At 40.4% G+C, this 13,042-nt stretch overlaps 1 protein-coding gene across 3 annotated transcripts in view; it reads left to right on the forward strand.

Annotated features, from left to right (window-relative positions):
* The window catches only part of PIEZO2 (piezo type mechanosensitive ion channel component 2), a 479,940-nt gene extending 468,184 nt beyond the window's left edge, over positions 1-11,756 (forward strand). For all 3 annotated transcript variants that reach the window (XM_032152839.2, XM_058438662.1, XM_032152840.2), the window contains 6 exons: positions 283-375; positions 1,662-1,834; positions 4,126-4,254; positions 6,720-6,799; positions 9,137-9,320; positions 10,227-11,756. In XM_032152839.2, the coding sequence (XP_032008730.1) occupies positions 283-375; positions 1,662-1,834; positions 4,126-4,254; positions 6,720-6,799; positions 9,137-9,320; positions 10,227-10,479 (912 nt within the window). In that variant the 3' untranslated portion in view covers positions 10,480-11,756. The remainder of the gene's footprint in view (positions 1-282; positions 376-1,661; positions 1,835-4,125; positions 4,255-6,719; positions 6,800-9,136; positions 9,321-10,226) is intronic.
* Positions 11,757-13,042: the final 1,286 nt, after the last annotated feature.

Below are 13,042 nucleotides of genomic sequence, written 5' to 3' on the forward strand. Positions count from 1 at the left end.
GTAGGGTGTTTAGTTATGGGCTGCCGACCCCTCTGTCGGCATTTGACTGCTCAGCAAATACATGATAAATGAATGAGGTGCAGAAGACATTGAGAGACTAGTTCCCCTCTGGTCTTGAGCACGGGAATAATCACTCCAAAAAGAGATCTTGGATGCCATTTATCATGGGATAAACATATCCTACATAAATGGGCTGATATCCTACATACATGTTTTTCTTTTGACTCAGGATGCAGAGAAGAGCTGGGGAATATTGACAACACTGTTCTCTTTGTTTTCCAGCCTATTTTCACAATGAGTGCCCAACAAAGCCAGTTGAAAGTTATGGACCAGCAGAACTTTAACAAATTTATACAAGCTTTTTCTAGGGACACCGTAAGTAAATCCCTATAGTAGATTTCTGTGAAGACCTCTCATCTAGGGAAGTTCACTCATTGTCATTTAATGCTTTGCCATGGCTTGAGGTGGTGGGAAAGAGGACTTTTCAGGGTTTATCAGTTACATACAGCAGATTCCTGGCCACTGGATACTTTGATAATCTAAGAAGTTATGTCGATGTTGTTGGACATTAGTGGTAATAAACATTTAAATATTGATCCATTTTAAAAATTGTTTAACTTTTTAAATTGTGGTATATATTCATCTCTCGACTAGTAGGCCTACTCTGGGAATCTGTCCTAAGAAGGAATTCAAAATATGAGAACGCTCTATCTAGGCACTGGCTTATGAATGCATTCTCTGCATTAGCAGAACTGGAGGCAATTTGCGGTTCAGCAAACAGGAGCTGGTTGAGGAAATTAAGGCAGATGTATTAAATGAATTTGATTGGCAAGATACCCTAGAGTGGTCATAATAGGAGAAGGAGCTTCTACTTTTCATTTTATTTACGTGCCATGTTGTCCAAAGATTTTCTAAGCAACTTATTTTTTAATTAAAAAATTCATTGCAGAGACTATAAATGACATGACAATTTCTCAAGCTAAAACATAAATTTTAAAAAGGCTGTTATTTTTAAAATTACAAAAAATAAGAAATACATCCCCTAAAACTTAAAACAACAATTATGTTCTGGTAGCAGAAGGGTGGCTGATGTTATTCTCTTGTCTATATTCCACACTTTTAATAATATAACATAATCCTCATCATTAAAATTTGTCTTACAAATAATTTTTTTTATTTAAGAGAGTGAATAGGAAGGAGATGCTTCTTTCTTCTGTAAAATTATCACCTATAATGCACAGTCAAAACTAATCTGGAACAATGAGCAGTTCTTCAGAGAGGGTTGGGATGTCCTGAGCAGATTGTTTTGTCTCTCTCATGACAGAGACGTTCCCTCACAGGTGATAAATTTCCTTTTTAGTAGAAAGGAGAAATGACACTAAATTATCTGTTTTTCCTTTATTGTTTAACTGGAATGATTCCATAGCTGTATTGATGGTAGCAACCGCTGGGATTGGGTAATGTAACTGGAAGCTGCCCATACCTGCGGGTAAGGAAGCCAAATTAGTGCGATGGAACACTCAAGACCATCCATTATAAAAATATTCCCTTCAAAGGGAGAAACCTTTTCCATACTGCCAGTTAAAAGGAGGAGTGACTGCTTTCTTTATACAGCATGATGCATATAATCTATTTATGCATCTGCATTTGTGCACATACAGGGTGCTATGCAATTTCTGGAAAATTATGAAAAAGAAGACATAACAGTAGCAGAACTGGAAGGAAACTCAAATTCTTTGTGGACCATCAGCCCACCCAGTAAGCAGAAAATGATACACGAACTCCTGGACCCCAATAGTAGCTTCTCTGTTGTTTTTTCATGGAGTATTCAGAGGTAGTTACTGTATTTCCATGTATAATTTATCCCTTTCCCCAGCCTAAACATGGAGTTGGGGGATGGAGGGTGTGGTGGGATGGAAGAATGGAAACTTTAGATTAATGTGGATCTTACTTTATCATTATAGCCTTGGGAACTTACCTTCAATGCCAAAGCTAACATTTTTGTTTATTAAATAATGATTTGCCTAGGAATCACTAACCAGACTAAGAATTTCTCAGTTTTCCTTTTTTGTAGTTTTTAGCTAACTTTAGTTTTTTGGTTTTGGGGTTTTTGTTGTTGTTGTTGTTTTTTATTTTTGCATTTCAAAATCCATTGTATTTTACTACCTTAATGTACAATTGGTGAAACAATTAACACTCAAATTTCAAATGTTTCTTACTATAATGCAAAATAGTATTACTCTGAACACCTCCCTCGTGCATCACTTACAGCACTATTATAAATCTACCACAGGGAGCGTCTCCACTTAGGTTTTCCTCATGCATCTTACATTTCACTGTCCGTAATCTTCCATGGAAAAGGAAGTGAATTATGCCCACCTGAGACAGAAAGGCCGTTCCTAGCTCTGATGCAGCAAGAACTGGCCACGTGCTTTCACATAAACACTAGAAATGAAGGCAGAGCATCAAGTGATTTGAAAGTTGATTTAAATTAATATGTGGTTTTTAGAAAATCTAAAATTGTTTCAATGCAAAAAAATTTTCAATGTAACTATAAATCTCCAAAAAATCAATATCCTGCTCCTTATAAACTGAAATCCAAATAAATTATATATTTTAAAGTTGGATTATTCTAGATAATAACTTGTTTTTAAAGAGAGGCTGACAGTGAGTTCTGTGAGCAAGGAAGAGAGGGTAGAGAGCAGAGAGGCAAGGTGATGATTTGCAAAATGAAACAGTCTGGGTGAATTTTACAACTTTCACGAAAGGCTGAAGTTTGGTCTTAATGATAAAGAAATTTCAGGCCGATTGTGGTGGCTCACACCTGTAATCCTGGCACTTTGGGAGACTGACGTGGGCAGATTACTTGAGGCCAGGAGTTTGAGACCAGCCTGGCCAACATGGCGAAACTCCGTCTTTACTAAAAATACAAAAATCAGCCGGGAGGTAGTAGCACATGCCTGTAATCCCAGCTACTCGGGAGGCTGAGGCAGGAGAATCCCTTGAACTAGGGAGGCAGAGGTTGCAGTGAGCTGAGATCACGCCACTGCACTCCAGCCTGAGTGACAGAGCAAGATTTGTCTCAAAAAAAAAAAAAAAAGAAAGAAAAAGAAGTTGCAGCCTCTGGAGGCCCAGATTATCACTCGCATTCCACCAATACTGGGGAAGCCCTACATGACCCCCTTCCCATGTGTGAGATGCGAGGGCAGCTTGACTATCTCCGAAGGGAGAGACTTCCTGAGAGTCTTCTCTGCCCAGCCTGAGCCAGTGGCCAGCACGTAGCCCCTGCTTTGTTTTTCCTTGTGTTGGTAGAAAGAGCATATATTAGCAGAAGTTCTCACATCCAAATACTGCATCCAAAGCCCAACAGTTTAGTGATGCAGTTTTGGGAACCTCAACATAATACACTAGTTGATTAACTTAGTTCTTTCATCACAGTTTTGAGATTTAGAACCCTAAGCAAGCTTATTTGGGCAGGCAAGTAGTAGGTTCATTTGGGTCCATGAGACCAACTTGTTAGTTAGAATTAAGAAAGAAGCATGACAGGTACAGAAGAATGCCTTCTAGCATCTAAAATTTACAAGGAAACAGTTAAAAAAATTCAAAGTGGGGCTGTTCAGAATGTAAAGAATTCCTTCAATTCCATTTTCTCCTTTTAAGTGTCCCAAATTCCTCATATCCAATTCTGTACAAATTACCAAAAATTCACTTTCTAGCCTTTTCTTTAAAGAGCTACCAAAAAAAAAAACAACAACAAAACAATTAAAATTCAATTTCTGACTGAATATTCTTTTTAACACATGGAGTCTGTTCATTGCCATGGAGACTAACATCATTGGGTTGATATAAGAATATTTTAGAAACTCATATTAAAACATCAAGATGGGTTCTCTTTTGGTCAGCAGGTTCCTCCTCTTTCTCACCTTTGACTCTGTTTTAAAAGTGTTTGTGGCCTCCTTGGGTTCTATCTGAGGTGAAGTGGACTGAAAGGGTCGGGATTGACAATTGCGGACCCATTGAAAATGTGGTGACGTTAATCAAATTAAGAGTTAAATATGTTGTAAATCTCTTTTCCAGACTTCTGAATATAATCATTGACATTAAGCTTTTTTTTTTTCTTCACAGAAACTTAAGTCTGGGCGCAAAATCGGAAATAGCAACAGATAAGCTTTCTTTTCCTCTTAAAAATATTACTCGAAAGAATATCGCTAAAATGATAGCGGGCAACAGCACAGAAAGTTCAAAAACACCAGTGTAAGTTTATTTTTCCTACTAATAGAGCTTTGTTAGGTATATGCAGCTGGTACAAATGTCCATCTACAGATTCGTGTGTATGAGGAATGCAACTTTTCTTTGGTAACACAATTCTTTGGTAACACAAAGCTAATTTCTATTTGGAGGCCCCATTTTGCAAGATTAAAGAAACAATCTCAGCCGTGGAGTTTTCTGTTCACTGTCCCCAGGGTTATGTCTATGTTCTAAATGAGGGTTTGGGCCAGGCATGGTGGCTCATGCCTGTAATCCCGCACTTTGGGAGGCTGAGACAGGTGGATCCCCCGAGGTCGGGAGTTCAAGACCAGCCTGACCAACATGGTGAAACCCTGTCTCTACTAAAAATACAAAGATCAGCTAAGCGTGGTGGTGCACATCTGTAATCCCAGCTGCTCGGGAGACTGAGACATGAGAATCGCTTGAACTCTTGAGGCGAAGGTTGCAGTGAGCCTAGATCACGCCACTGCACTCCAGCCTGGGTAACAGAGCGAGACTCCATCTCAAAAATAAATAAATAAACAATAAAAAACAAATGAATGAGGGTTTGTATGGTGCCAGGCTCCAGGGAGCTCATCAGTTCATGGAAAGTGCTGGCCCGCTGGGCTTTCATTGAGAGAGACATTCTTCTTCCAGGTCTGTCTTCAGTCTGCAGAGTGGCTGTCTCCCTCAGCTATTGGGACCCATTTTGGGGCACACTAGAAATCATCATGCTGATTCTCATGCAATTTGGAGGTGCGGGAGCTCCAGCAGGTCCACCTGGGTTCACATGGCCCAACATAATATGTGCCCAGTGGTACCCCATTCTCCCTGCCCTGCCCCCGGGGATACTGGGCTCTTGGTGCCTCCAAGGGCCCTATTCAGGAATGTGACATGGGACTTCACTAAAATGATCCAGGCCTCTTGTCATTCATGTCTGCCACCTGATCGTGGGTACCCACTTCACTCATTCACCCTCAGTGGAAAGAGGTGGGGCTCAAGGTTCCTTCTTAGGGAGCCACTAGTGTCAAGCACATTCTCCTCCCACTCTCTGTCCACCTGGCCCAAAAAGTTTTGATGTCATCTCTAGATGACAAACCTTGCTCGTATCTGACCATAATCACCGAAGCCAGGCAAAGACCCTGTGAGACCCTTTTCTACTATTATTCCTGCCCCTGAGTCTCTGAATGGAGGTAGAGTATACAGGGTCTAGGAGAACAAGGGGTAAAAGGAAATTTGGGAAAAAAAATTATATATCTCAAAATACTATCCTGCCACTTAAGTACTCCACTTCCAACAGATGCAAGCTGAGATGTTTAGATTCTAATATATGAACTAGCAAGAAAAAAATGATATGGATATAAAACTGCTAAACAAAATAGTTCAGGCATCCACCAGTGACGCCCCCAGTTTTGTCCTCCAGGCTGCCCTGGCCCCATTGTAATGCATGGAATATATGGATCACCAGGGTGCAGGCCTTAGAAGTGTTCCCAGACTGAGATTATGTTTTGTGACTCAACTAAAGTTGAAGGGCCCTTGGAGATTGTCAGATCGTCTACTATCACTTCCCAGATGAGAAGGCATATCTACTCAAGAATGTATTCAAGGCACTGGGCTTGTGGGAGGCAGAGGTCACTCTAGGTCCAGGCCACCATCTCTCTTCACCTCTCACTCTCCTCTAGATCAATTCATGGAGTCTACTTGTGTATTAGTCCATTCTCATACCGCTAATAAAGACATACCTGAGACTGGGTAATTTATAAAGGAAAGAGGTTGAATTGACTCACAGTTCTACACAGCTGGGGAGGCCTCACAATTATGGCGGAAGGCGAAGGAGGAGCAAAGGCACATCTTACATGGCGGTGGGCAAGGGAGCATGTGCAGGGGAGCTGCCCTTTATAAAACCATCAGATTTCATGAGACTTATTCCCTATCACAAGAACAGCATGATGATGGAGGAAAACCTGCCCCCATCATCCAATTATCTCCCACCCAGTCCCTCCCATGACACGTGGGGATTACGGGAGCTACAATTCAAGATGAGATTTGGGTGGGGACACAACCAAACCATATCAGCCTGATAATAGATATGTTTGAAAATCTAAAAATTAAAATTTGAAGTGTGCTCAATGGTATGGATAAGAATTAGAGCATCTTAGCAAGAAACAGTGCCCCTTGGCTTCAGAAACAAGCTGCAGAATTGGGAAAAGGCCTGTGGCTGTTTGTAAGCCATCACCCAGCTTGTCATACAGACTTACATGCAGATCCAGATACAGCTCAGTGATTTGCTCCACATGAGAGAGTTTTGATTGTAATAGGAACCCGTAAATTATGATGTCTATGCATTGTGCGGATATACGAAACTTTCACCATTATTTGGTGATACAAGGTCAACAATAACAACAAAAAATCAATTTTAGGTGGGTAAAACAACTAAAACGTAATTATATCTTTTTTTTCTTAATGTACAGGACCATAGAAAAGATTTATCCATATTATGTGAAAGCACCTAGTGATTCTAACTCAAAACCTATAAAGCAACTTTTATCTGGTAAGAATGAGAAAAGTTTGTTTCAGAATTGTTTTCAATCCTAGTTTTATTCAGTTTCAACAGTTTGTGTTTTTGGCCTTCATCAAACCACTTTCTAGTTATGTCTTCCTGTGTGACAGACATATAAAACCCCTGCCTGCCTTCACTAGTCCAAAGGAGTCACTCACTCAGCTGGGACCCACATTCTTCATTTTCTCTTTTTCATTGATATGGAACTTGATTGACTTATATTCACACCAAGTTTCTTATAGTACTGATTCATCAGATTATAGACTTGTTTCTATTAGCAGCCAGATTAATGACAGGAAACTGCCTCATACATTGTTAAATATGTCTGCCCCTCACAATAAGAACAGTAAAAAGATAGCAAGAAATGTACTTGATTCAGCCCAAGGATTAGTAGTATCACTAGAGGGACTTTAGTGATTGAATTTTCCCAACATAACTTGGATGGTATAAATTCATGTTTTTGGATTCTACTAATTATCAAGAATTGCTTGACTTCATGGCTTGAACCAGAAGCAGATGTATAGATCTGGACAACGTGGAAAACCAGTGCAGTTATCTGGCACATATTCATTCATTCTCCAACATGGGCCGTTCACTACGCACTAGGCAGTAGGCCAGGCACTGGAGCCTGGGCTCTGTGCTGCTGTGTTTAGCTAGAAAGATGCAGACATAAGTGAAGAGTTGGAAAGCCACACAGAGATTGGCCTAGTAGAGGCCCAATGGAGGGCCCTGGGGATGGGCAAAAGGCCAGGCTCTACATCACACACCTTTCTTCCTCAGCAGTAAATAAGTATCTCTTGCAAGGTATTTGCAAGATGCATTAAGAAGTTTGCTATTTCCCTTTCAGTCAGGAATAGTTGTAGAAATGTTTCATCTGGACATGCAGATTGCTCAACAATCAGTAATTCCCCATGAAGTAATTCTGTCCCTCCATAAGCTCTTCCCGAGGTGACTCTGTGCTGCAAGCTCCTATGTTTCCTCCTTACAGCTGTCTCCCAACTTCAGAACCAACATTCTTCCTGCTCCTGTGTGTTCTGCATGGTTCACCTTCTTCCTTGATAAGGACTTTGGCTCTAACAGGATCATGCTGTGCCTTACTCTTCTTCATTGATCCATCCTTCCATGCCATAGACATTTTTTGTCAAGTACCATTCTTGGATTCCTACCATCTAGGACAACCTTGTCCAACCTGCAGCCCATGGGCTGCATGTGGCCCAGGACAGTGTTGAATAAGGCCCAGCACAAATCTGTAAACTTTCTTAAAACATTATGAGATTTTTGTATGTTGTTTTTAGCTCATAAGCTATCCTTGGTGTTAGTATATTTCCTGTGTGACCCAAGACAATTATTCTTCTTCCAATGTGGCCCAGGGAAGCCAAAAGATTGGACACCTGTGATTTAGGAATTTAGTATGAAATGATGCTGATGTGGCTCCCATCTTCACACAGTTTAGTTTATAGTTCACCACCGTGTTTCTCAGGGCAAGCACCAGTATCATTGGCAGCAGCGGAATCTTCTTGGAAAGACCTATACAATGTCACTACAAGCTTTTTCCCCTATCTTTTACAACTCTTTTGCATTCACCCTAAACTCCAATAAAAGTAATCACTGACCCGGTATTATGGTTCTTCAGAGATTTGCTGAGCTGTGTCCCATCACTCTTCCTGAAATGAGCTTCCCTCCTCACCCACCTTCACCTATTGAAGTTCTCACTTGGCGAATCTCAGCTCAGAAGTTATCTCCTCTGTGAAGCACCCATGGAGCATACTATCCAGAAGTGGTCTCTCTAAGCCAACAGACCTTGTCAGTGCTGGTCCCATGGTGGCTGTCGTGTGCCCATAAATTGTGCTTGTGTACACAGTCTTTTCCCATGGAGATAAGGAACAATGTTATATGCAATTTTGGAACCCTTTAGCACCTAACTGAGTGCCTTCCTCCTATGAGACATGCAACAAATGCTGGTAATATGAATGGACTGGTTGATTCGATCACAAGTCAGCGATTTGGGTTTTTAAATGTCTACAGAGTCATTTGGGATTATCAGCTCAGCTGCTCAGGTGGTGGATCCTCCACTTTTGCCCTGTGGCTTTGCTGCCATGCCCTTGTAGCAACAGCGGCTGACCTCTCTCACTGAAAAGGAAAAATCGCTTACATACCCAGGGCCCTCTCTTCCTTGCCCATTCACACTTCTAGTATGTCCATGCATCCTTTTCATCCTGGAACCTTATGCTATAGTTAGTAACCAGATTTTGCCATCTGAAAACTATTGCTGTGCATGAAATCCTAAAATTCTCATGTCAACTTAATTTTGCATTTCTACCTTTCTAGAAAATAATTTCATGGATATTACCATCATTTTGTCCAGAGACAATACAACTAAATATAACAGTGAGTGGTGGGTTCTCAACCTGACTGGAAACAGAATATACAATCCGAACTCTCAGGCCCTGGAACTGGTGGTCTTCAATGACAAAGTCAGTCCCCCAAGTCTGGGGTTCCTGGCTGGCTATGGGTAAGGACTCATTGAACAATTCACAGCTACAAGAGTCTATTTCTATATCATATAAAGTTGAGAGTGGGAAGCCTTTTATCTTCTTAGGATTCACTAATTTTAGAGCTGCAGTATTAAAATGCACACATCCTTGTGTGCATTTTATTTCAAAAAATGAGGCACCAGAGTCACAAAGAGATCAAAATGCCCAGTGTGACTCACACAGCCCAGGTATATGGCTTCTTTACTCCACGTCTTCCTGTTATGGCACAGTTTAATGCAATCCCATGTTTACATTTAGAAATTGGCATGGAAATATCACTTTTCTGCTTAGATTTCCTTCTAATCCTTAGCAGATGGATCTATTAGACATCCCGCTTTTGAACTTCTGAACCATCACATCATGTTCTGATGCTTAAATCCTAGGACACACACATCCCCACAAGACACAAATATAAAATATTATATTTCTCAAAGTTAGCCTCATAAGAAATGATTTTCACCCAGAATTTTATAAAAATTAATCTGAGAGACAGTATTGCTAAAAGGAAAGGAGCCTGCCACAGAAAATCATACATAATTACATTTCTACCAAATATATTATATGGTTTATGCATTTAATATATGCAATAAAACCACCTTAAGTTCATACATGAAACGGTTAGCATTATTTCCAGAATGTGAGATTGTAAAGGACTTTCATTTTTCAAGTCTAACAGTTCTGTAATACATAATTTTATTTTTTATTTATAATAATTCTATAATATAAAGTCAACTTTTTAACCAAAGGGAAAAAATGTAAGATTTGATATGCTTATTTCTTCTACAGAATTTGAGGGAAAATACTATTTTTTTCTTTCAGACATGCTTTTCTTTATTAACTATATTTAAGTGCTATATGCAATTTCTACTTACTGTTTTTTTCAGTATTATGGGATTATATGCTTCAGTTGTCCTTGTGATTGGGAAATTTGTCCGTGAATTCTTCAGTGGGATTTCTCACTCCATCATGTTTGAAGAGCTTCCAAATGTGGATCGAATTTTGAAGTTGTGCACAGATATTTTTTTAGTTCGAGAGACAGGAGAACTGGAACTAGAAGAAGATCTCTATGCCAAATTAATATTCCTATATCGCTCACCAGAGACAATGATCAAATGGACTAGAGAAAAAACAAATTGAAACCTTAGAACACAGACTGCAAATAATGTTAACATCTGAATTTTTTTTAAAAGCACAATATTCTCATAAGAGCTAAGCATTTCCAGTTCGATGGAAATGGTTTGTTTCTCTTCTGACAGGTAGACAAAAGGAGCTGATATCTTTCTGCAGTAAAAGCTACCTTGCAAGTTAAGGCACTGTTGAAAATGTTATTTGTAATTCCATTTCTCTGAAATCAGGGCTACTTGCTTTATGTTTTAGTCAACAGTGTCTTGCATTCTGATTGACCATGTGAAGGAATCATTTATGGGCCCCGTCCATAAGAGAAATAGAAGAGGAGTCAGAAGGAAAGATGCCTGTGTTTTCCTCTGTGGGGCCCGTGCACTTCCTGGAGAGATGCTACAATGCAATATACAGCACTCCATCCCCACTGGGGAAGCTGCTGTGATGAGACTAGATGAGCCTTCAACACACTCAGAATATGCAACAGCAATAGGGGGCGGACAGCTCCTACCTGTGTTTCTAGGAGCAAAAGAGAGGGAACTAATTGCCCGTGAAGACGCCAGTGGAAGGATCAGCCTCATTCTAAGCAAAAACATAATATTAGTGATACTCTTACTGCCTTATCTTAACCGAGGACTAATAAGATACTTTTCCATTAAACACCAGTGACTTCTCAGGAAAAAAAAAAAAAGCAGCAAAACAAATGATGTGTACACCTGCTTTGTTGTGGTCCAGCAGTGACCAGCTTCAATGAGGGGAACCATTCTGGAGGGCTGCGGTCTCCTGTGCAAACAGACATGAGGCAGAAGAGTAAAAAGACCAACCCAGTGGGACCTAGAATACTTTGTAACTCTAATAACTGAGGTCAGGACCGCTCTTCTGCCTTCCCCGTCCCTCAACGTGCTTTTTCCCATTTCCATGATTTAAAGCAATGGTTTTTCCAGTATGTGACATTTTCCTTCCTGTTTTTCAGGTATATCAAAGAGTTTACATATTCCAATTCACATTTTTACATCTGAGACGGGTTTTTTAAGTTCATAATTATGAAAGAAATATGTATATTGAGCTTGGGGAAATAAAAATGGCCTTTTCTTAAATTATTATTATTGGTAATACAACCTCTTCATTAAATAACAATGTAGCATGCAAAATTTATGATTGAAATGTAGTTTTCATTCCATATTAAGATACAGTTTCTGAGAAGAATCATTGAATGGACTAGAATATGTCAAAAATTGATCCTGTGTAGTTTGGGTTCAGGGCTGACTTAAAATAAAGCACATCCTGCAAAGTCATTTTAAGAATACTCCTTATTTTGCCTTTTTGCATGAAATAGAAAACGGATTGTTTTGATACAGTGTACAGTTTTTTTTAATCAACTGAAATAAGAATCCACTTCTGGCTGGTTCTGTTTTGTTTTGTTTTCCTCATATAAGCAGAAAACAACTAACAAATAATTTCCAAAAAGGAAACTATTACAGTGAATATGGAGCTTTAAAAAAGTAGCAGACTTCAAATGACGTTGTGTCTTGTACAGAATTAATTAGTCATATTTATTCTTAACATGGTGAAAGCCAGCACGCTTCCCCCTGTGGAGATAAACTGCTTCCATCATTGCAACAATAAACTCAAACCACTTAGCGGAATTCTTGCATGAAGGTCTAATTTCCCAACAGCAGAAAGAATCATGGTACATATCTGGTTGTGAGTTATTTCTTTTAAAAAAAAGTCAACAAGGAATTTCCAGAAAGCAAATTGTAGCTCATTTAGAAGAGATTAGGCATAGGAAAATGCTCATGAGAAGAAAACGTAAAGATCAGAGGATACCAGAATTGAAATATTCCTCAAGAAAACAATTTCCAGGGTGTAAGGCAAAAGCCTCCAGATGCGTTAAGAGAGGAACATATTGCAGGAAAGAGTGCTGGCCAAAGAGGGCACTCCTTCTAGAACTGCGTGTGCTGGACTAGAAATCACACAGAGAATGCCAAAGCCTGGCTTCTGGTCCTGGCCCAGCCACTGTGGGGCTGGGAGACCTGGGCAAATGGGTCTCTCACCCTCCTCAAGCCTCCCTTATCTGACACCATCAAGGATCATCAAGCTCTAAACAACAACATGCTAAGGCTCAAAGGGCGCCCACCCCGGCCAAGCAGCCTGCTGCTACCTTAGATTGGGTTCTCTAGAGATAAAGTCTGAGACAGTCACGTGAGGTCATTTTAGGGCAGTGATCACAGGTTATACAGGTCACGGAGGAAGGCAGGACCAGGCAGACAGAAGCTGCAGTTGCGACTGAGCCCTGGAACTGGGGTAGCCCTTCCTTTATCCCAAGCATGCCAGGGGTGTTTGGATCCCACACCAGCAAGCCATTGTCATAGCCATCCCCTGGGCAAGGACTTAACGTTTCACGAGGCAACTCCCTGCAAGTTGGGGGTTTTTGCCTTTGAGGGACGGGGCCAGCCACTGGCATGTGGGTGTCCAGAGGGAATCCTAGGAGATTGCATTACCCATCACTGTCTACCCTTGGACACTGGCTTCTAGAGTAAGCTTGTGAGGCCTTACCTCTCTTGCAAGGGAAGAGCAAAGT

Source organism: Hylobates moloch, unplaced genomic scaffold (genome assembly GCF_009828535.3).
Source record: "Hylobates moloch isolate HMO894 unplaced genomic scaffold, HMol_V3 SCAFFOLD_5, whole genome shotgun sequence".
In the NCBI taxonomy this organism is placed as follows: Eukaryota; Metazoa; Chordata; class Mammalia; order Primates; family Hylobatidae; genus Hylobates; species Hylobates moloch.